The sequence below is a fragment of the Rhinopithecus roxellana genome, chromosome 6 (genome assembly GCF_007565055.1).
Source record: "Rhinopithecus roxellana isolate Shanxi Qingling chromosome 6, ASM756505v1, whole genome shotgun sequence".
NCBI lineage: Eukaryota > Metazoa > Chordata > Mammalia > Primates > Cercopithecidae > Rhinopithecus > Rhinopithecus roxellana.
Window position 1 is genome coordinate 83,724,500 of NC_044554.1, and position 23,175 is coordinate 83,747,674.

The 23,175-nt window shown below is 40.4% G+C and overlaps 1 protein-coding gene and 1 pseudogene across 1 annotated transcript in view; one reads left to right on the plus strand and one right to left on the minus strand.

The window, feature by feature from the left end:
* The window catches only part of ABCA13 (ATP binding cassette subfamily A member 13), a 520,700-nt gene that overhangs the window by 132,875 nt on the left and 364,650 nt on the right, over positions 1-23,175 (plus strand). The window contains exons 25-27 of the mRNA XM_010374424.2: positions 1,198-1,362; positions 2,367-2,544; positions 6,138-6,277. Coding sequence (XP_010372726.2) covers positions 1,198-1,362; positions 2,367-2,544; positions 6,138-6,277 — 483 coding nt within the window. The remainder of the gene's footprint in view (positions 1-1,197; positions 1,363-2,366; positions 2,545-6,137; positions 6,278-23,175) is intronic.
* Positions 4,483-4,836, minus strand: LOC115898394 (annotated as a pseudogene).

Genomic DNA, 23,175 nt, shown 5'->3' on the forward strand with positions numbered 1-23,175 from the left:
TTTCTGATTCACTTAGCTGACAATGAATTTCTGAAGCCTTCAGCAAAGCACAATTTGCTATATTAATTTGGCATATCAATCTGGTCTGTTGGAGCTGCGCTGGATCCCTGTCACTCCCCACCATAAGTCAGGGACCAGTCACTGTGGGCCACTTTTTTAAAGGGCAGCTGTAATTAGAAAGATGAGTAGAAACAGTGACAAAAGTTGCACACCATTTCTCCTGCTAGAGTTGTCTCTGTAGTATGAACGGACAGAACTCCATCATTAGAAGCAGTGTGCCTCTGTGAAGGATGGAGCTGTGATCTCGGAGCCCTGGAAGTCATCTGCAGAGCTAGCAGCTAGAACACTAATGAGCAAAAATAAGAAACAGTGACAATTGGGTTCCTCTGCCCCAGCCTGGAAAACAGAAAATTCAGTATGCAAATGACCAGTTGATGGAAATTAGCTGTGATTTTCCCTGCTCTGTGCAAAGAGCTGGCATTTCCTCATTTATCCGTTCATCCAACAAATATTTATCGAACAACTAATATTTCCTGTTGCTATTTTATTCCCAGTAGCTACATAAATGATCAAGACAGAAGAAAAGCCCTGCCCTGCTTCCAGTGTAGAACTGAGAATATGCAAAACAAAAAAACAAACAAAAAAAACCCCCAAAAAACACAAACATGTAAAATACAGAGCATTTCAGTTGGTTATAGCATAAGTAAGCTTCAAAGGGTACTGACATTTTTAAAGAATTGGGGTTAAATTCACACCCCTGAACTTTTCTAACTGTGAGATTAGGAGGACTGAGATGATGTGTGAATGTTATGAATACAGTAAAGCAGTAGATTAATGTAAATTGCTTCACATATAAGGACTGCTCGTATTATGAGCCTCTTCTCAAATTTCCGCCTTGGTCACCACAAAGATACAAAGAAATATTTGGCAAATGATTTGAATGTTAAGGATAGATCACATTTGTTTCTAGTTTACATTTTAACAATGCTAGTGCAATTCAGTGTGCTCCAAAACACCTGAGCTATATATACTCCAATGAAGAGGACTTTCATATAGTACAGCAAAGGCGTCTCTGAGGTTCGAGACGGAAAATAATCAAATAAACAAGTTTTCACAGCTCAAAAGATGCTTGTGAGGGTAAAAATACAGTGTTGGTTATTTCATGTTGTTTTGTTTTGTTTTTGTTTTGTCCTTTAGACTCTGATGCCTTCTGAAGCAAATGACTTGCTCAACTCCTTGTTGGATGTGGTTTCCAGCCTCAGCTCCTTGCTTGCCAAAGCCCAGCACATCTTTGAGCATCTTCCTGAGTTTCTTCACACATTTAAAATCACTGCCTTGCTAGAAACACTGGACTTTCAACAGGTGTGTGCTTCATCTTTGTCCCTAGAGAAATATTCAAATTTGCCCCTTCTTTGTATTTGCCTCTTTTTGCCTTTATCTTCCCACATCTAAAACTTGCAGTAGACAGCAAAATACAGGAATGGAAGTACCTCTTCATATCTCTGGAAGCAACAGCATAGCATAGAATAAGGCCTGGCATCTCTCCAAAAACTGCATGAAACTGACACTGTTGATCCACATTCTGCCAGTGTGGAGATTGGGATAGTACATGCATTATCTATGAAGTAAGAAATTACTAACTCAATTATTGCACAGATGAGATTTCAAGGGCCTGTTTAACTTAATTCAGAGAGCAAATTGCTTTCAAAAACCTTAAAACATTTATTTCCTTATAAATAATTGGTTTACAAATTACGAATCATTTATTGCAAATGCAAACACAAACTTGATTTAGTTTAGTGGCTTGATATTAGATTTTGCTTGAACTCTCTTTGCCTGGGATGGAACTGACTGGGCACAAATGAGGAGGAGTGTGGAATTTTTAGGGCTGGAGGTGCAGAATGAGGAGCAAGATAACAATGTTCTCAGAGCTGCCATGGAGACATATTGTAAGTCCATCATGTGATAGATAATTCGTATAGCTATAAAATATCTGGATATCTTGGTAGCATAGACACACATTAAGACTAGTAATTAGTCTGAATTAGTGATATTTTATGGATTACTAATTTATTACTGCACAAATAGTAAGGACTTATGTGTGTGTGTGTGTGTGTGTGTGTGTGTGTGTGTTTATGTGTAGGTATGACATTTTCTTCTTCTACCAGGTATGTTGGCCAGAAAAATTACCGTAGTGTTTCAAATGGTATCCCAAGGACAGAAAACTCTAAAGCAGGCATTCGATTCTTTTGACTTGTTGAATATCTTGTACATTCAGTGGAGGAAGGAACTAGACTTTCAGAAGTGTGTGAAGGAATTGTTTTAAGTCACTATGTAGTTGCAATTTAGTTTTCTTATTTTCTCAGGTTTCACAAAATGTCCAGGCCAGAAGTTCAGCCTTTGGTTCTTTCCAGTCTGTGATGAAATTGGTTTGCAAGGACCAAGCACCATTCCTTAGCAATTCTCATATGTTCATTAATTTGCCCAGAGTTAACGAACTCTTGGAAGATGACAAAGAAAAATTCAACATCCCTGAAGATTCAAGTAAGATAGTAGTAATATATATATATGTGTTTAGATTCATTTGTATCTCGATAATTGGCCCTACTTTATACTAAGTATTCTGTCTGTGTATAAGGTTGCTATATACTGGCATAAAATCTTCTGCTTCCCCCTCCCCAAATACTGGCATGGCAGCTGACTTTGAACAGTCCTAGTGCCTTTGAGCACAAACAAATCCTCTCACCTGGGTCACTAAGGAACTGTGTCACCAAGGAAGTGTCTAAAACACCTGAAACCCCAACCCCATTGGTTTCCCAGGCTAACCAGTATTGGTGAGGGTCCAGGCATAAAGACCATGAGCACTGCTTTGGTCCATGCAAATGGCTATATTATAATAACGAAGAGAACTTGTCTGTGGCCACCTCCAAATTTGCTCTCTATGAAGCTCAGGTACAAGTGAATATGCACGATAGGTACAAATGAATGCAAATTAATATGTAATTTTTTGGCCCCAATTTAAGTGGAAACGTTTTTATTAGTAAGGCAGAATAAACATGCTGGTGAGGTTTTGGAGTTTAGACAGTTCAGTTCCATCAGTTGTGCATTTTTGATCACATTGTTTTATGTGTCTGCATCATGTTGGTTTCATTTATAACATGGAAACAGTAGCACCTAGCTCATAAGCTTGTTGTGAGATGCAATGGAGATGACGAGTATTGGCGCCTTAGCATAAGGGTATAAATGTATCCTAGTGTATTCATTTTCTATGCTGCATGACAATCATTGCACACTTAATGGCATAAGACAACACACATCTGTCATCTCGTAGTTTCTGTAGGTCACATGTCAGGATTTCTGAGTTAAATTTTTAGTTTTGTACATATCATGACTATGCTTTTTTCTGCAGCAAAATTGCTCCTGTTCATATTAAGCTTGTAATGTAAAGAGTAAGTCATTAAATTTCAGTAAGAACAACTTCTATAATTAATGGTTTAAAAATGTATTATGTAGTCATATTCTTAATTTATACTTTAGGGGGAAGGATTTCCATCAATTTTATTGTACTTGTCAAATAATTTTTTTTCCTTTCAAATGGGGAGTTTGGGAAGATGAAAGTAACATTTAAAACAACCACAACAATCATACCTTGAGTATTTATACATCACAGTCTCAAATCTAAGATAATATTTTCATTTTATTCTTATAAAGCTAAAATAATATTTTCCTTTTTTTTTTCCAAGCCAAACTGTATCCAGCTTTATTAAAGATACTTTCCATAAACAATCATGGTATTTCAGGCAGGACATGGGCAGACAATCGTTAACAGTATACAACAACTTTCAAACTCCCTTCTTCAATGGACTACCAAAAATCAGAAAGCCACTACAAAACCCAATGAAGTCTTCATCTGATGCTCTGAACAGGGAAATTTAGAGTGAGGGTTGACATTTCACATTTAGCATGTTGTTTAACAACTTTTCACAAGCCGACCCTGACTTTCAGGAAGTGAAATGAAAATGGCAGAATTTATCTGAAGATCCACAATCTAGAAATGGAACCAATGCTGTTTTGACAGGTGCCATCTCAGTGGCATCACTGGAAAGTCCAGATTGCCTGACACACTGGTAACCAATGACTAGGGGTCAGGTCCCAACAGATGTCTGGGCTTAAGGGAGTTAAGTCTATGCTGAAAGATGGAAAGCCAGAAGAGGACATAAAAACAAATTTGTTTTTCCATACCACAAGGCTTTTGTGCCAAGGTGGCCATGTGTGTCAAAGTAGGGAATCCCTCCTCTTGGGTACCAAAAGGAAGTCTCTCAAAACTAGAAGGGAAAGGTGTTTTCCCCACATCAATCCAGCTTTGGAGACATTCTATTAGTGACATATGCCCCTTCCCTCAAAAACAACAATGAAGTGTTCTGTGTGCTAACAACATAGCTTTTTTTTTTTTTTTTAAAAAAAAAGTAAAACAAATTTCTGCATTTTTATGAAACTTGATAAAAAATAGTATTTCAAACTGTACAGTCACCAGAAGTACACAGTTATCCAAAATGCACACACTTCACTTGGCATCTCCAGCACCTTCAGCTTTCTGTGCCTGGTCTGTTTTGGCATCTCCGTTTTCTGCAGGGTTATTCCCCTCCTTGCCAGCATCAGCTTTTCCCTTTTTCCCTTTGGGTACGTTCTCTCCCTTCTTTGCAGGGGCCTTTTTAGGCTTGGGCTCTGGCTTTGGAGGAGCAGATTTAGCAGACAACTTCGCGGATCTTCTCTGTGGTTCGTCCTTCACCTTGGCTTATCTCCTTTAGCATCCCCTTCAGCCTTTCTCTTGGGCATGGTGGGGACAGTGGCGGAACATAGGTGCTGGACGCGGGATGCAGCGCGCGTGGGCTTTGGTAGGTCCGGGGGTCGTTCTCGCCTCTTCTTCTTCACACTGCTCTAAAATAATATTTTCATTTTAAATGTTCTCTAGATGGGTAAAGAAATAGTTATACTGAAGTATTCCTTGCTAGCTTAAAACCTTATAAGATTTAGTTCCCACCCATTATGGTGATAAAATATCTACCCTCCTCAGGTAACCATTGATTTAGACAATTTAGCTAAGTAAATCTTTAATTGAAATCAACTAGCACCACAAGACTCATGAGAGCCACCAAGAGGAATTAAGTACTTGCGTGAAAATAAGGCAATTTAATATGTCAAAATTAGTAAGTTTGATAGTTCTGCATGGGTTCATTAAAGACAATTCAGTAGTAACTTGTAAAGCTGACTTCATAACAAAAACTCAGTTTTGGTCTCAATATTGTGACTATTGAAATGAGAATTTTCTTGATGAAAAACCAGATTTATTTTTCTAATTGTCATTTTCATTTTCAAGTGTCCGTATCATTATTTAACACTCTTTTTGATTACTTAGTTTGAAAATGTAAGTCATTCTTTCCTGCCTTTGAAGTCACTTAAGTGAACACAGTATCATGAAGTTTCTTATGCGATGAGAGGGGCTGAAAACTGTAACAGGGAAAAAAATCTTGTTTTACTTCCTGTCTTTGTTTATTTGGTGTTGCTATAAAGGAATACCAGATGCTGGGTAATTTGTAAAGAAAAGAGGTTTGTTTGGCTCACAGTTCTGTGGACTATACAAAAAGCATGGCACCAGTATCTGCTTCTGGTGAGGCCTCGGGCTGTTTCCACTCATGACAGAAATTGAAGGGGAACTGCCATGTGCAGAGATCACAGGACAAGAGAGGAAGCAAGAGAAGGGGAGGAGGGAGGTGCCAGGCTGTTTTTGTGTTTGTTTGTTTGTTTGTTTTTTAACAAGCAGCTCTCTTGGGAACTAATAGAGTGAGAACTACACTCATTACTATGACAGTGGCACCAAAACATTCATGATGGATCTGCCCCCATGATCTAAACACCTCTTGTTAGGCTCCACCTCCAATGTTGGGGATCAAATTTCAACTTGAGGTTTGGGAGGTCAGGCATTCAAACTATAGCACTCCCAAAGTTCAGAGTCATGTCAGAAAAAAATATGTCTATCATTGAAAATGAGGCATCCTGGATATGTGAATGTATTTCCCTATTAACCTAGGCATTGTGTATCATCAGTAATGTATTTTTTCTCTTTCTAATTGCAACAGCACCATTTTGCTTGAAGCTTTATCAGGAAATTCTACAACTGCCAAATGGTGCTTTGGTGTGGACCTTCCTAAAACCTATATTGCATGGAAAAATACTATATACACCAAACACTCCAGAAATTAACAAGGTCATTCAAAAGGTAAGTTAAAATGAATGAGAATCATATAGACCTTCCTAAATCGGGAAGGAATCTTTAAAAATGTCTGACATAATTATTATGCGCCTTGGATTATGTAAAAGGCTCTTGTGTTGGATCTATTTCATTTTAGCCTGAGTGTTTTTCCTGTCATTGTTGTTGTTAAATCTGGATTTGCTGACTCCTTCCTTTAGAGGACACTTTAGGGGTTGGGGTTGTTATTTAGAATAATTAATGCAGTGAACTTACAGAACTCTAATTTTAAAAGTCAAGGACAATGAGACAGAGAGGAGGACTGTTTGGAGTAATTCCAGTAAAACTTCGAGAACAAATGCTAATCTGTTTTGCTGGGTACATCCAACAATTAAGAAAGAATCAGACATGGTACATACAAACTGATGTATTAGCAGTTAGTATTTTGGTTAGTGATGTTTCTGAATTCACTGTGAGGTTTTGCTTCACCCTTTGGAGAATAAGGTGAGATGAAGACACCAAAGCAGGGTTTACCCAGGAGGAATTTAGACACTATATGGCTCTGCTTATTTTCCTTTTCTTACATTGTTTAACCTCTCAAATCTGTTTACTGCAGGATTTGTTATTACTAATATTTGCAATTTGTTTTTAAATAATTGTGTTGTATTTTCCTGGAGTCTTTTCTTGCCAGCTGGGCACCTGGAAAGGGGACATTTTACCAAGGACATAGGAATAACTTTGTCTTATTGTCAAACACAGAAGAGAAGATATCTGTACTATTCATGTTAAACTTCCAAGCCTCAAATAGTATTAATAACTTGGAAACTGTGATCATATGGCAGGGGATCATATGAACAGTTAAGTCATTTTTTATCAAACTTGCCTTCACGAGTTTCATGCTCCTGACCCATGGTTGCTGTGTGAGGTCACAGCACTATTTCCCGTAAGTTCCCTTTCCCACTTTGCCACCTACCTCAGGGGCTACATTTACCTCTGCCTACTCTGAATGGTATTTGAACTTTAAAACGTTTATTTAATTTTTAAAATTTTTGTTTTGTTTTGTTTTTTGGAGAGACGGAGTCTGGCTCTGTCACCCAGACTGGAGTGCAGTGGTGCAATCATAGCTCACTGAAAACTTGCACTCCTTGGCTCAAGCAGTTCTCCTGCCTCAGTCTCCCGAAGTGCTGAGATTACAGGTGTGTGCCCCCACGCCCTGCTAACATTTTAGTTTAGTTTTTTTTTTTTTTTTTTTTGTAGAGGCATAGTCTTTCTACTTGCTAAAAAAAAAAAAACCTTGGTAGTGTCCTTTTGGAGGGGTATTTGCCTAAAGTCTGTACTCTCACATGGAACGGCATTGATCACCATATATGCTTGGTGTGAGCTGTGCTGTTGGGCAGGACCTCTGGCCTCACAGCTACCATCCTAGGACTGGAGCCTCTGCACCATTACTTGAATTTCCTCAGTGTAGCAAGTTTTTTAGGGTTTTGGATATTTAAGGAATTTCACAGAAAATGGCTCCATATCACAGCTCTATTTTAAATTCAAAATTTAAAAATAGGCCATGACTTTAAAAAACGATATGCTATATTATTATGTTACTATTATTAATACATGAGTACAGCATTGCATATTATGCTGTATTCTGCGGTATAACCATTAGTATGATGATCTCTGCTTTTAAAGAGCTCACCCTATTGTGGGGAAGAGAAGGCAAATAGCTGAAGAAATAATTTAGATATACCATGCTGTAAGGACCATTCAGTGCAGCAGAGGCACAGGCTGGGTGGGGCAGCTGGTCTCCCTGGAAAGAAAGACTGGGCAAAGCACTTGGAAGGATGGGTTGTATAAGCCCCTGTGAGGTGGAGACGGGAGGACTCTGGGCCTGGAGAGAGGTGTGGGGAGGTGCTAAGCCCCACATATGTGTTCTGAGAATGATGAGAATTTTTGAAAAATCACCAAAAACTTCACTGGTTCTTGCTTAGCCCCTTTTAGATCTTACAGGCAGTGTTAAGAGTTGATGTCTTTTTCACTTATTTAAAATAGTTAACAACTTTGCATGCAGGTGTCCTGGTTTTGCACTTATAAAGCTGATTTTATGGCATTGTACCTGGGATGAATTATCCTAGCAGTCAGCCACGGCTATTTGGTTTTATGAAAATTGTTTCTAGTCATTAGACTCATGGTCTAAAGTCCCGCAGAGGTGGGAGATGCTTGTAGCTTTGCCACTTGGGCTATGTGAAACAATATTATCTACAGTGTTGGAGTGGCCCATGCTATAAATTATTTAAGACATGGTCTTTTTTTCTCCATTACTTCTTGTTAGGTGGAACCATCTGAAGTTGCCATTTTTGCAGGAAAAAAATCTATAAAAGTTGGTAATTTCATTTGGTTTAACTTGTAACAGCACAGGTGGCACCCAGAAGCATGATGCTGTGGTAAGAAACGTGTGTGTGTGTTGGAAGACTGGATTTTGGTCCCCATTTTCCTAACTCTCTGTGTGACATTGGGCTTATTGCATTTTCTTTGAAGGACTCTTCTCTGTCTCTGACATGAAAGACTTGAGTAGATCTGTGATTTTCAGTCATCTGGGAGATGGCTCTTCCTGGGGAATGCATCAGAATTACTCAGGGACCATTAGTAAGGCCTTCCCCCTTCTGGGCTCTGATATCCCCTGCCCTGGACACTTGCACCCATTACATCCATCCATACCCTTCCACGGAGCTGTGTGCACCTCCATCTATCAGCCTTAAAGACAGTGGAAGTCAAGCACTTTCATGAACCAGAAAAAAAAAGATGGCCAAACTTTCTAGAGAGTGTTAAAAGATAAACTTAGGGACATTAAAATTTCAGTAAGTTTATTTGAGCATTCGATTATTCATGAATTAGGCAATGCTAGACAATTCAACCCTCCACTGACCATGTTGGGGCGTGGGATATGGGGTAATAGAAGAAGCTTGTATAAAGTGTTTGCTGCAGCAAGAGGGAGAAAATATATTTGTTAAAGTCAAAAGTCCCCAGTTGGAGGTTAGTTGGAGGTTTGTGATTGCTTAGTCTTAACTTTTGTTTTACTGTTTGCATTGCACTGGGTTTTGGTTTGCTTACATAGGAACTCAAGGTGCTACAGCCGTCTTAGCTTAATAGCCTCCCGATCAACTATTTTAACAGGAGTTAATTTAACTTATACTTCTAAGGATGTCAGACTCAGTATTTGCAAAGGAATTGATATTTCCATGTTATTGGTCAAGAGATTCCTCCGATGCATTAGTATGCTCTTTTTATTTTGTAGGTCAGAGTTGTGTTCGGTTTTGGCCTCGGCTGATGAAAAATTGAAGAATGATGTGTAGACACAATGTGAGCTTGAACGGAGGCTATGAAAGAAAAACAGATAAAAGGACATATTGTTTTCCCAAGAATAAGTAGCATGCCTGAAATGATACTTCAGTGAGAATCATGAGGCACATTCTAGGCCCCTGCTGCCCAAAGTAGGTTTAGTTTGGGCTCCTACGGGATGTATAAGTCCATGAAAGTGGACCGTCTTGTTTTCATCTAGCTCTCTCCCTTTGGCCAAGTTATTTGAACTGTCGTGCTCAGTGTCCTCCTTTGTGAAACTGGGCTAAATAATAACTCTCTCTCAGTGCCATTTGGAAGTGGAAAAAATACCAGAAATAATATTCAGAAAATAGTAAACCAATGGGATCTCCTCCCCTAAAAATGTTATTCAAAGAAATGCGTTCTGCCATTGTTGCCTCTGGGGAGTGGGGAAGACGGATGTCACTTCAGAAAGAAGAAAGAGGTGGTGGAGGCCAGTGGTTCCAACCAGGGTGGGGTCAGAGAAATTTTACCCAACTGGGCACATGTGACAGTATCTGAAGATATTTTTAGTGTCACAAGTAGAAGGTGCTGCTGGCATCTGGAGGCTGGAGGCCAGGGATGCTCCTAAACATCCTACAATGCACGGGACAGCCCACACCCCCAAACAAACAATGATCTGGCTTACAATGTTAGTGGTGCTGAGGTTGAGAAACCCCAGCCAGACGGGAGGGGGTGGGAGTCCCTGGGAAGAGAAGGATGAAAGTAGAGGAAGTTAGCGGTCAGGTGGGCATCCTGGCTTCTCCTCTGGTGACTGGTGACGGTCCCAAACAGGAGCTGTGGGATGATGGAGGAGCTGCAAGCTGAGGGCGTTGGCCCTACCCATGTGTCTTGGGGCATAGTCCCTGTGTAGGCTGGCCCTGAGCTAGCATGTGGTCCTAGCAGTGTGGCTGAGCAGAGGAGCAGAGGAAGGATACCTGAATTAGTGTCTCTGAGCATGGAGTAGAAGGGAGCCAGATTTCCCTGATGTCCATGTCCTGAGCCAGCAGGCCTTGGGGACCTGCTATGAGCCGGCTGCCATGAGAGTGAGGTGGCCTCAGCACCAAGCTGGTCTAGGCCAGGCTGGCAGAGGAGTTGGCTGAGACTCAGAAAGCAGGAGCTGAGGTGAGAAGGAAGCAGCAAGGCAGCAGCCAGACCCCGAGGTTCCAGGTAAGATGTGGGCCTTGGCAGCACCACAGATAGGCAGATGAGGCACATGGCTGTGGGAGTCCTGGGCCCTCCACCCCTGACTGTCACCAGGCTGCCCCTGGAGAACATCAGGGGGTTTGAGCATTCACCCCAAAGAGCCTGAATCACTCAGAAGATGCTGTTTGAACAGGGAGCCACTGTCAGCTGTCAGCAGGCAATTTTAAGACTTTGTTCTCTTTTCACCATCCCCAGTGGGTAAAAACTGGATCAGTTACAGGAAATAGAGAACTACATTTTCTTAGGAGCCCCAAGCAGTGGAGTGTTAGATATTTGGCTTTGTGGCATCATATGTCCGTATATATAACATCAATCAGGACACAGAGCAGGTCCCATAAAATGGCAGCCCTACCATGGGCACCTGCCTGATCCTCTGTCTGGAAGCCATCCGCAGAGGAGGGACTCTGGTAGTTACGTTTGTTTCCAAGTCTTCCCATGCTGCTCAAGATGGCAAAGCTTTTCAGTAACCTTGTGTATCACTCCAGACATGGCAGCAGCAGCCCATACCTATCTGGAATTTAAATGTCACACTTCCTTGAGATCCAGTGTGCCTGAGAGGCATGTCTTCACCTGACCACTGTGTTGGAGAGGTCCTTCCTTCTTTCAGGCTGGCCTCAGCAGGTGGCAGAGATCAGAGAGGGGCCACCAGCAGTGACCCAGGCAGCCAAGCCACATCTCTCCCCAAGCCCTCTCTCCCTGTCCTCTCAATGCCCAGGGCAGCCAGTGCTCCTACCTCTAGTTCCAGCTGTGGGGGGCTCCAGCTGTCTTTGTCTTGCCTTTTTTGTTCCTAGAGCTCATCCTCCAACCTTCTTAAGAGGTATGTTCTCTCTTCAAGCACCCCCTGACAGGCACTGTGTGTTTTTGCTTTGTTTTAAAATTAACATAGAGTAAGTTTGGCAGGTTTTCTTTTCGGTCAACAGCTCTCACATTTGTCTGGATCAGTACACAGAACAGTTTCATTGCCCGAGCCCACACCAAATCCTTCATTTTGTCCCTTGGTAATCACACTGTCTTCCCACCCTAAACCCATCTGTTCTCTGTCACTATAGGTTTTTCTTTGTGAGAATGCCCTATAATGGAATCATCATCTGTAACTTTGAAAGTGGTCTCTTTTGCTCAGTATGAGGGCTGCGATTCACCCAGGTCATTGTGTGTATCAGCAGTTGCCTCCTCTTTATTGCCAAGTGGTATTCTGTGGTGTGGATTCACTGCAGTTTGTTCATCCATTCACCCACTAAAGGGCAAGTGGGTTTTCTTCTAGTCTTTGCCGATTATCAGTGGAACTATTTTCTTGCTTTTGTCACTACTTGAAATTATCTCATTGACTTACAGGTGTACTTGTTTATTATTTGTCTCCTGCTGTGATACAAGCCTCATGAGGGGTGGGAGCTTGTCTGTCTTCTTGACCACCATCCCCATTGCCTAGAAGAATGCTAGGAATACCTTCAGCAGTGGCTATTGAATAAGTTAAAGAACAATAATTATTTGACTCTTGTACCCACTTGAGCCAAAGACATTCTGGTGTTAAATATACAAGGGAGATAGAGTAGACCATATGCCAAGCCCTCTGCCCCCTGTCAGAGCCAGGTCTTAGCTTTGCAGATCTGCAATAGGATTGTCTGAGTTTAGCAGTAGTGAGTGCCATCAAGAAGATTATCTCCCATGGTCATTAATTTCATTTACTGAGCCTGGACCAGGTGCTGTGTGTGGATTATCTCACGTATGCTTCACAACCACCACTGCAGGTGGGTGCTAATATCCCCATTGTATAGCTAGGAAAACCAGGGTTGAGAGAGGATAAGTTAGCCTGACCAGGGTCACACACACTCCACAAGTGGCGGAGCTGGAATTCAGGCCCAGTATATTATTTTGAAGTCTTAGATATACTGCCTGTGATATGGTTTGGCTGTGTGCCCCCACCCACATCTCACTTTGAATTGTAATAATCCCCACATGTCAAGGGCAGGGCCAGGTGGAGATAACTGAATCACTGGGGCAGTTTTCCCCATACTGTTCTTGTGAGAGTGAATAAGTCTTATGAGATCTGAAGGTTTTATAAATGGGAGTTCCCCTGCATGAGCTGTCTTGCCTGCCACCATGTAAGACATGACTTTGATCATCATTTGCCTTCTGCCATGATTATGAGGCCTCCCTAGCCATGTGGAACTGTGAGTCAACTAAACCTCTTTCTTTTATAAATTACTTAGTCTCAGGTATGTCTTTACTAGCAGCATGAGAACAGACTAATACAGCCTGTATAAGTTTTCTCAGGCTGCTATAACACAATACCACAGATTGGCTTAAACAACAGAAATTTATTTTCTCGATGTTGTGGAGGCTGAAGGACCATGATCAAGGTGTTGGCAGGGCTGATTTTTCCTGAGACCTCTGACTTGCAGACAGCCGTCTTCTCCTTGTGTCCTTGCATGGTTGTCCCTCTGTGTGTGTGCCCTAATCTCCTCTTTTTATAAGGACATCAGTTATATGGATTACAGTCCACTCCAATGATCTCATTTTAACTTAATTGATGATTTAAATAGGATCTTTAAAGACCTATTTCCAAACAAGGCCACATTCCAGAATACTGAGGGTTGAGACTTCAGCATATGAATTTGGAAAGCACATAATTCAGCCAGCCCACAACAGTGCCTCTTTGGAATGATCTTTTACCATCTGTAAATGGAAATAATTAGAGCTATCTATGAAACTTGCAAACCCTGTCCTTATGGTTTTGCAGCTGGTTATGGAATCATATTGAAAAATAGTAGCCCAGGGAGGCTAGTATGCTAATTACTACAGGAACATAGGACTGCATACTTAAAAAAAAAAAAAAAAAAAAAAAACAAGCAACAAAAAAGTAGGAAGCACTTGGAAACCAGTTGCAGGTCATCTCTCAGCAGCCACCTGTGCTCGGGACCTATATGAATTCCCCACTGAACCTTGAATGTTCACAATGCATGGCATTTGTTCCCTGGGAACGTACCAGGGCAGGGTCCAATCTCACTCATCTGTGTTAACTGCCTAGCACAGTACAATGATGCACAGTGTTTGCTTGTAAATAGCTTGTTAAACTGCATTTATGTATGAAGATTTTTGTTGCAAAGCCATTTGGAGGAGGAGAAGATATGGTTCAAATTGCTTTCTTAATTAAAAATTTTCCCTAAAAGTTGAGCTAAACGTTACTTTCCCCTTCCCTTTGGTCACTAGAGACCTCCTCTGTCAGAGAACCAACAATGTCTTCCTTATTCTGACAATAGTTTGCTCTGAAGTTACTGAAGCAGTAACTTAGACATGCCTATCCATGGGAGGCCTGCTAATTTGTGCCTGAGCAAATTTTTGCAGACTGAGGATGGCTTGCATCTGGTGGCAGGAAAGCTGATCCATAATGGCCAACTTTTAGTTTTCCCTGTAGTCTAGGTATGTTCTGTCAATAGGGCTTGGTGCTGGGTACATGAGCCAAGGACTGAGAACCAGGAACCTACTGGTGACTATGACCACCCTGTGGCTATTGTGCAGAACCCTACCTTACATGAGGCATCAAAGCACTGGCATCTCTGCCTTAACCTCCCTCATGCCCTTAGATTAGCTTCTGTGGCTTCTTCATACCTTTGCCAACATCACATCCCAAGAGGTTTTTTTTTTTTTTTTCTTTTTCAAAAAATGCAGATAGTGTTTGAAACTGCCGCTTTTGGTACTTTCAGTGATCTTGACATATTTAAGAACTCTGATTACTTTTTCTTGGTCTTTTCATGGCATCTCATTTTTTGCTGTTTCCTGAGTGCAGTGTCCATTTTGTTATTAGCCAATGTATCAGTCAAGGTTCAAGCAGAAAACTGGCTAAGTTTAATGTGAATAATTATTACTATAAAAAGGCATTGGAGTAATGTCGCATTGGCTATCAATAGTGAAGAGATCTCTAAATAATGCAGCAATGGCAGATAAAGGGAATAACTCTTGCCCCTAGAGCTGGAGCAGAGAACCCAAGGAAGAAACAAAACTAGAAGTAGCTTACCCATCCAGGCTTGAAATCCAGACCCTACTGAAGTTAGCACAACCATGGTCCACAGTATGGCAGAGAAAATCACTGAGGTGAGTGGTAATTGCCATGAATCTGAACTCTGGGGTGAATCTGCCTATGAGAAGGTGCCATGTGCCGCTGGTTGTACACATCGCAGGAGCTGAGGTTTAGAGAAGCTACATGTCGGGGAATCCAGGAGCTTGCTCCATGGGAGCCTGTTGGAAGCAGCACACCGGAATCTGGAAGAGAAAATCCCTCTTCCTCCACTGTCCCTCCAGAGCTCTCTTCTGGCAAAGCTTAACATTGCATCAATTGGCAAGGGAGAATGTCTAAAAGGCCCAACTTTATTATTGCAGAACAGGCAATGAAGGGTGAATTTCGAGTTGTGAGAAGGTAAATTAATAACTGGCCAGCTGTAAATTGGTTTCTTTGTTTTAGACTATTGAAGTACAAAGAGTTTCCATAAAGCACGTGAGTTCTTAAATGTATGTTTTTTTTTTTTTTTTTTTTTGAGAAGGAGTCTCACTCTGTCACCCAGGCTGGAGTGCAGTGGCCAGATCTCAGCTCACTGCAAACTCCGCCTCCCGGGTTTACGCCATTCTCCTGCCTCAGCCTCCCTAGTAGCTGGGACTACAGGTGCCCGCCACCTCGCCCGGCTAGTTTTTTGTATTTTTTTAGTAGAGACGGGGTTTCACCGTGTTAGCCAGGATGGTCTCGATCTCCTGACCTCGTGATCCGCCCGCCTCGGCCTCCCAAAGTGCTGGGATTACAGGCTTGAGCCACCGCGCCCGGCCTTAAATGTAAGTTTTAATCTGTCAAACATATATTGAATAGAGGGAAGAATTACCTGCTCTAATCCTGACACTGCTAAGAATTCATGTTGGTTGGAAACCTCATTTATGCCTTATACCTACAATAGGGGTTGGCAATTGTCATACACCTTTTGCAGGTAAAGAAAGTGAGTCTTAGGGGTAACTAACCTTATCAAGAGCTGTCAAGAGGAGGCAGAGATGGGATTTGAAACAAAGACTGTTTAACTCTAAGGCCAATGTTTTATTTTTTCTGTTACTATTTTACTGTATTCTCCAAGTAGAAATTCACATGTCAGTATATCTATTTCTGCCTCAGAGGAACTGCTTGTGGTATGAAGGAGATGTGGAGTCCCAGTGATAAGGGCATGGGGAAGACTGCTTCCTATGGAAGGAGATGGCCTCAAGCTGCCAAATTGGAATATCAGGTTATGATGGGCAGAGATCGGCTGTCAGTCTCATCTATCTGGTATAGTGGATTCTGATTGGATCTGGAGCAACAGAGCAGGACAGATACAGTTTTACATTTGCTCATAGTTCCCGAGCTCTAACATCAATAATTTTGCTGTTTTAAATGCAGATTGAATCACTCTTTATTGAGCACTTACTTCTGTAAGGTTAGAGGAGCCATCACGTACACTGTATTAGTCCGTCCTCACACTGTTATGAAGAAATACAGGAAACCGGGTAATTTATAAAGGAAAGAGGTTTAACTGACTCACAGTTTTGCATGGCTGGGGAGGCCTCAGGAAACTTACAATCATAGTGGAAGGCACCTTTTCACAGGGCAGCAGGAGAGAATGAGAACTGAGCAAAGGGGGAAGGCCCTTATAAAACCATCAGATTTCGTGAGAACTTACTCACTATCACAAGAATAGCATGGGGGAACTGCCCCCATGATTCAATTACCTCCCACCATGTTCCTCTCATGACATAAGGGGATTATGGGAAGTACAATTCAAGATGTGATTTGGGTGGGGACACAGCCAAACAATATCAGACACTTTCCCAAGTCCTCCCTCATTTACTTCTCACAAGAACCCCAGGGAGTAGACATTGTTAAATCCATTTTATAGATTAAAATACTAAGAATTGGGAATGTTTACATTCCCAAGTTTATTAGATGATAAACCGAAGCTCATGGCTTGAATCCAAATTTGGCAGACTCTGCAGCCAATTTACTTTCATTGGCCATATTTACAGTATTTGTTATAAAATAATAAGGATACTGTATACTAAAGCTTCTTTCACTACCATCAGTTTGGGATACTGGGTACCTAATTGACCTCATTTTTTAAAATAACTTTGTGTAGCAATGCAAGGAATTTCACCCATCCCCAGGATTCTGGCTGCCTTCACCTTTGGGAGGATGAGAATGAAGTCACACAGTTCAAAGATATTTATTTGTTTGTAAGCAGTAGAGATGGGAAACAACTTGGCCATCAATACAGAGTTTGGTGAATAAGATATAGACTGATCTTCAGGAGAATATCAGGCAAAGTGAAGAATATGCACAGGCTATTGCTAATGTTGTCATTAAATGGACACAAAGCCTGATAACTAACTTCCATAGAAGTAAAAATTCTTGGTTCCATGATACTTATTAAAGATGAAAAATGCCAGTGAAGTGGAATCTGCCTAAGCCTGGAGTCTACATAAACCTGTACAGGCTGGAAGTGCACAGGCTCTGCACATATGTGGGGCTACTTACAAGTGCAGAGCAATGGGGAAGGGCACTGGTGGGACCTTTAGGCAGGTCAAGGTCTTTCCCAGGGAGCCCCAGAGAGAGAACAAAATTCATTGCAATCCGCTTTCTGATTGTAGGCATCGAATCAGTTATTGGAAAGTTAGTTGTCAGTGGTTCAGCGAGGCTCTTGGATGGGTGAAAGTGGCCAATATGGAACATTTTATCAAAACTCAGCAAAGTTGCTGAGTAGGAGTAATTACATTTTACAAGTGGCCTTGTTTGATATAATCTCCTATAAAATAACAGTTCTCTAAGACTGCAGTATCAGTAGACCTGTGAATGTACTTTTTCTGTGAGACTAGATAACATCCAAACCCTCAGATAAGCACAGATATTCCTCTTTTACTGACCTTGGATACCTGCAATTTTCCATCATTTCTCTTCCTGTCTGCTTGGAATTGGTGGTCTATTAGATACAATATTAATTCATTTATTAGTGAAATAGCACATTAGAACATGAGGAAAAATTATAAATACATAGTTTAAAAAAATAATTTAAAAAACCCAAGATGTATTTTAAGCAAATGAAAAGATGCTCAAATTTAAGTAATAGTAAGAGATATGCAAATCCCCAAAATGAGATATCCACAAATGAGATATCATATCAAAATGGTAAAGGCTCAAAATTTGATATATTTTGTTGTTTGGAGGTATTAGGAGAGAGTCACTCCTAATACCTTGCTGTTGGGAGTATATTCTTGTGATATCTTTGAGGCCATGTTGGGAATATCTATCAATACTACAAAGACAGCTATCAGCACATGCAAAAAAGGATATTTATTGTGCCATTGTTTGTAAGCAGTAGAGATGGGAAACAGAGACTGGACATCAATACAGAATTGATTGAATCAGATACAGACTGATCTTCAAGAGAATTTCAGGAAAAGTGAAAAAGAACGTGGATAGTATGAGTGAAGAAAAACAGAATACCAACATATGCACCTGTTTTTGAAAACATATAGATAAACTCAGGGGTTCCACGTTGAAGAACCAATAATGATGCTTCCTCTGCATTTGAAACTGGGCTTCTAGGGCACAGAGTAGAAACCTTTTGAAGGCTTGGAATTTGGTACATGCAAAAAATGTATACAAGATAAAATCCCAGGAAGTCTTTAAAGCTAGTTATTTCATGTTCCATTGAATTTGTGTGCCATATTGAGGACATAGGGCATTGGAAGTGAGTGTTAGCCTCCTGGGGGACTGGCTGTGTGCCCTGTAAATGCCCTGTCTAACCATGTCCTCTGTATGGGAAGGTCAGGACACAGGTCTCTTTTGTTTTAGGGGCAACAGACCAACCTTTCTCTTTTCCTCCAATCCATCCATCCATCCATCCATCCATCCATCCATCCATCCACTCATGCATCCGTCTATCCATTTATCTATCAATAAATTAATTCATTTATCTGTCCATCCAACCATCCATCCATTCATCCGTCCATCTACACATCTATCTGTCCATTCATCTATGCATTCATCCACTCATCTATCCACCCATCCACCCATTCATTCATCCACACATCTATTCATTCATCCATCTGTCCATCCATCCATCCATCCATCCATCCATCCATCCATCCACACATTTATCTCTTCATTCATCTATCCATTCATCCACCCATCTATCCACCCATTCATTCATCCACATATCTATTCATCCATCCATCTAGCCATCTATCCATCCATCTATCCATCTGTCCATGCATTCATCTATCCATCCATCCATTTTCTATTCATCCATTGATCATTTATCCATCCATCCATCCATCCATCCATCAATCTATCTGTTCATCCATCCATCCATCCATCCATCCATCCATCCATCTATCCATCCTTTCATCCATCCATTTATCTATCCATCCACACATCCATCCATCCATTCATTTATTTTTTCATCTCTCTGTCCATCCATCCATCCATTAATCTATCAATCCATTCATCCATTTATCTATTCATCCGTTCACACATCCATCCATTCATCCATATATTTATTCATTCATCCATCCATGCATCTATCTTTCCATTCATCTCTCCATTCATCCATCCTTCTATCTACCCATACACCCATTCATGCATCCACACATCCATCCATCCATCCATCCATCCATCCATCCATCCATCCATCCATCCATTTATTCAACCATCCATACACCCATCTATTCATCTATTCATTCATCTGTTTGTCTATCCATCCATCCATCCATCCATCCATACATACATACATACATATATCATATATCTATCTATCAATTTATCCATTTATCTGTCCATCCACACATCCATCCATCCATCCATCCATCCATCCATCCACCCACCCACCCATCCATTCATCTATCTGTCTGTCCATCCATCTATAAATTCATCCATTTATTCATCTATCCTCCCAACCATTCATTCATCCATTTTTCTGAGATGGGAAGGAAGTAGGCTCTTGTTAGTATGAAGTGCATTGAGGGGAAGTGGAGGATGCTCTATCACTGGGTTTTTCCCTGCCTGATTTTGGTCAAGTGAAAAAGAAATATTTTTCTTTTATCTACTCTGAATATATCTACTTGTTTCCTTTTCAAATCTTCAAATTCCTCTACCTCATTCCCCTTCGATACAATAAGAAAAAGGTCTGAATAAGGAGGGAAGAGGGTTATATAACTAAGAAAATAATTGATACAACAAAAAATAATGAATACAACAGAACAAATAAACCCAGAGCTAATATCTTGTGCTATGACCTAGTCACATTTTGATATCTTTCCTCTATTTTAAAAGAAAGAATAACTGCAAGAGAGGCATAAATCATTTTCTACAATTAAAAGTTAGTAGGTGGTATATAAATGAAACCAAAGCCCAAGACATTTCTCCTAATTAAATGAAATGGAAATAAGAGTTTAATCACAGGATATCTGAGAATCCTGACACACTTTCAGTTGGGATTATGAGCTCTGAGCCTCATTAGTTTTCTGTAGTCTTCTGAAGGTGATTAATTAAACAATATGATTATGAATTCATAGATTTAAACATGGTAAATGTATTTCAGTCCATTGCAGTCTTTATTTATTTGTTTATTTTTTTTTTGATACTCAAATGATCCCATCTGTGATCAGTGGGCACTTCTTCATTTAGAATTCCATATTCTTTTAAAAATTAACTTTTTAATTTTGAGGCAGTTGTAGATTTATATGCATTTGTAAGAAACAACAAGGAAAGATCGGTGTACCCTTCACTGGGTTTCCTAATGGTAACATCTCATGGAACTACCTATAATGCAGTATCACAAACAGGATTCTGCCATTGATACAGTTCACTTGTCTTCTGATTTCCCCAGTTTTACTGTGTGTGTGTGTGTGTATATTCAGTTTTATGCAGCCTTAGCACCTGTGTAGGTTTGTGTATTCATCACCAGTACTGAAGCAGAACAGTCACATCACAGCAGAGTCTCTTGCTTTACCTTCCATAACCACAGCCATTAATTCCTACACCACTCCCCACCAAGTCCCCAATCCCTGCCAGCCACCAATCAGTTCTTCATTTCTATAATTTTGTCATTTCTAGATTGTTGTATACATGGAATTATACAGTATGTATAATTTGGGATTGACTTTTTAAACTTAGCATAATTCCCTAGAGTAGTATCCATATTGTACAGATATCAGGAGTTCATTCATTTTTATTGCTGAATAACATTACCTGGTATGCGTGGTCCACAGTTTCTTTAGCCATTTACACACTGTGGTACATCTGGGTTGTTCCCAGCTTTTGACTATTGTGTCTTCTGTTTCTCTTTTCTTGCCTTCCTGTGGATTACTTAAACATTTTTGAGCATCCTCACCCTAAGACATGATTTTAGGATACTCATCCTAAAAAATGACTTATTGATGCTGTCTTTGAGTGTATCTTTTTGTATGATGTTCTTACAAAGAACATCTGGCTCTAGATATTACAATACAGACATACCTACATGGCTTATCACAGTTCATTGGCGTTGAGATTTTACCACTTCAAGCCAGGTGTGGAAATCCACTTCGACTTAGGTCCCTTTACCTTCTCTGCTTTTAAATATCATCATCTTGACTACCAGATGGTGTTATGATTTATGTTTTAATCATCAAATACATTTCATAAAACTCATGGAAAACAGTATAGTCTGTTGCATTCACCCACATTTCTGCTCTTTCTGTTGTTTTTTTCTTCCTTCTCAATTCTCCAAGATTCCTTTTCATATTTTCATTTTTTAAAGTTTTCTTCATCTGAGAATGTCTTTATTTTATCTTCATTCCTAAAAGATACTTACATTAGATTCAGAATTCACAATGACAATTCTTTTCTTACATCGTGATTAATGTTAGGCTACTTTCTTCTGGCTCCCAGGGTTTCAGATGAGAGATTTACTAGCCTTTGAGTGGGTGTTCCCTCGAGGTAACATGTCATGGTTCTCTGGCTGCTTTAAAGCTTTTATTGTGTTCAGATTTTAGAAGTTTAATTATGGTGTGGTTTAATGTAGATTTCTCTCAGTTTATCATATTTAGTGTTTGCTTAGCTTCCTGAGTCTGTAGGTTTTTGTATTTCTACAGTTTTAGGAAGTTTTTCAACCATTATTTCCTCTTGTACTCTTTCAGTTCCACTCAGTTTCTTCTTCTCTTTCAGAGAGTCCAATGAAACCAATATCAAAATTTTTATTATTGTCCTACAGGTACTTGAGGCTCTGTTCACTTTCCTATCAATCTCCTTTCTCCCTGTTGCACAGATTGGGTGCCACACACTGATCAGCTCTCAGGTTTAGTGGTCCTCTCCTCTGCCATCTCTATTCTTCTACTGAGACCATCTAGCGAGTTCTTGTATTTGCGTTATTGCATTGTCCATGTGGTATCCATGTGGTTCTTTTTTATAACTTCTTTTTCTTCATTGAGATTTTCTGCTATTTTGTTTGCTTCAAGACAATTTGCAATTGCTTGTTGAAGCATTTTTTTATTCATGATGGGTGCTTTAAAATACTAGCCAGGTCACTCCAATATCTGATTTGTCTCAATATTGGCATCAATTGATTGTTTTTTCTTAATTCAAGTTGTCTTTTCTTTGGTTTTTTTTTTTTTTTTTATAATGGGTGTTTTTCAGTTGTATCATGGGTATTTTGAGCAATATAATAGGAGACTTTGAGCCCTATGTAAAAATCTTTTATTTTTGTGGGTAGTCGTTGTACTTAGACTTAACACACAGATCTTGGCCCACTTTGTGTGCTGTGGTTCCAATAAGAGTTTAATTTTGGTTTATCTGATGCATCAGGGACTCCCTGATGCTGCTGTATGAAAGGACAGATGAGATTTCTCCAGTCCAGCTGCCTCCATGTTGGGGAGATGAGCCTCCAGCAGTTGGAGAAGAAGGGGACTTCTTAGGATCCAAGGTCTTTGTTGCTTCAGGAGCCATCCTGCTGTGGGGCAATCAGTGTTTTCAGGCCAGGTTACTTGTCACTGTGGAATACTCCTTGCCCTGTCTCCTGGGTGCTTGTTGTGGTTCCTCTACCCTCAGGGGAAGAACAACCATTTCTCTGGCTGTTCATTATCAGTGTCATCCCAGCTGATCCCCTCTTTGGTGTTGCAGAGCCAGCTTGGTTTGTTGGAAGGACTCCTGGTCCCTCCAGAGAGGCAGCCCAGTTAGGCTACCTTCTGTTACTAGAATGTTAGAAATGTGAGGTCTTCTGGGTGGGGAATTTAATGTGTGTGTGTATGTGTGTGTGTGTGTGTATTCTTTATTTGTAGTTTTAAAATATTTTACAGATCTTCTAAATTTGTTGCATTAATAATGTTATTCAACC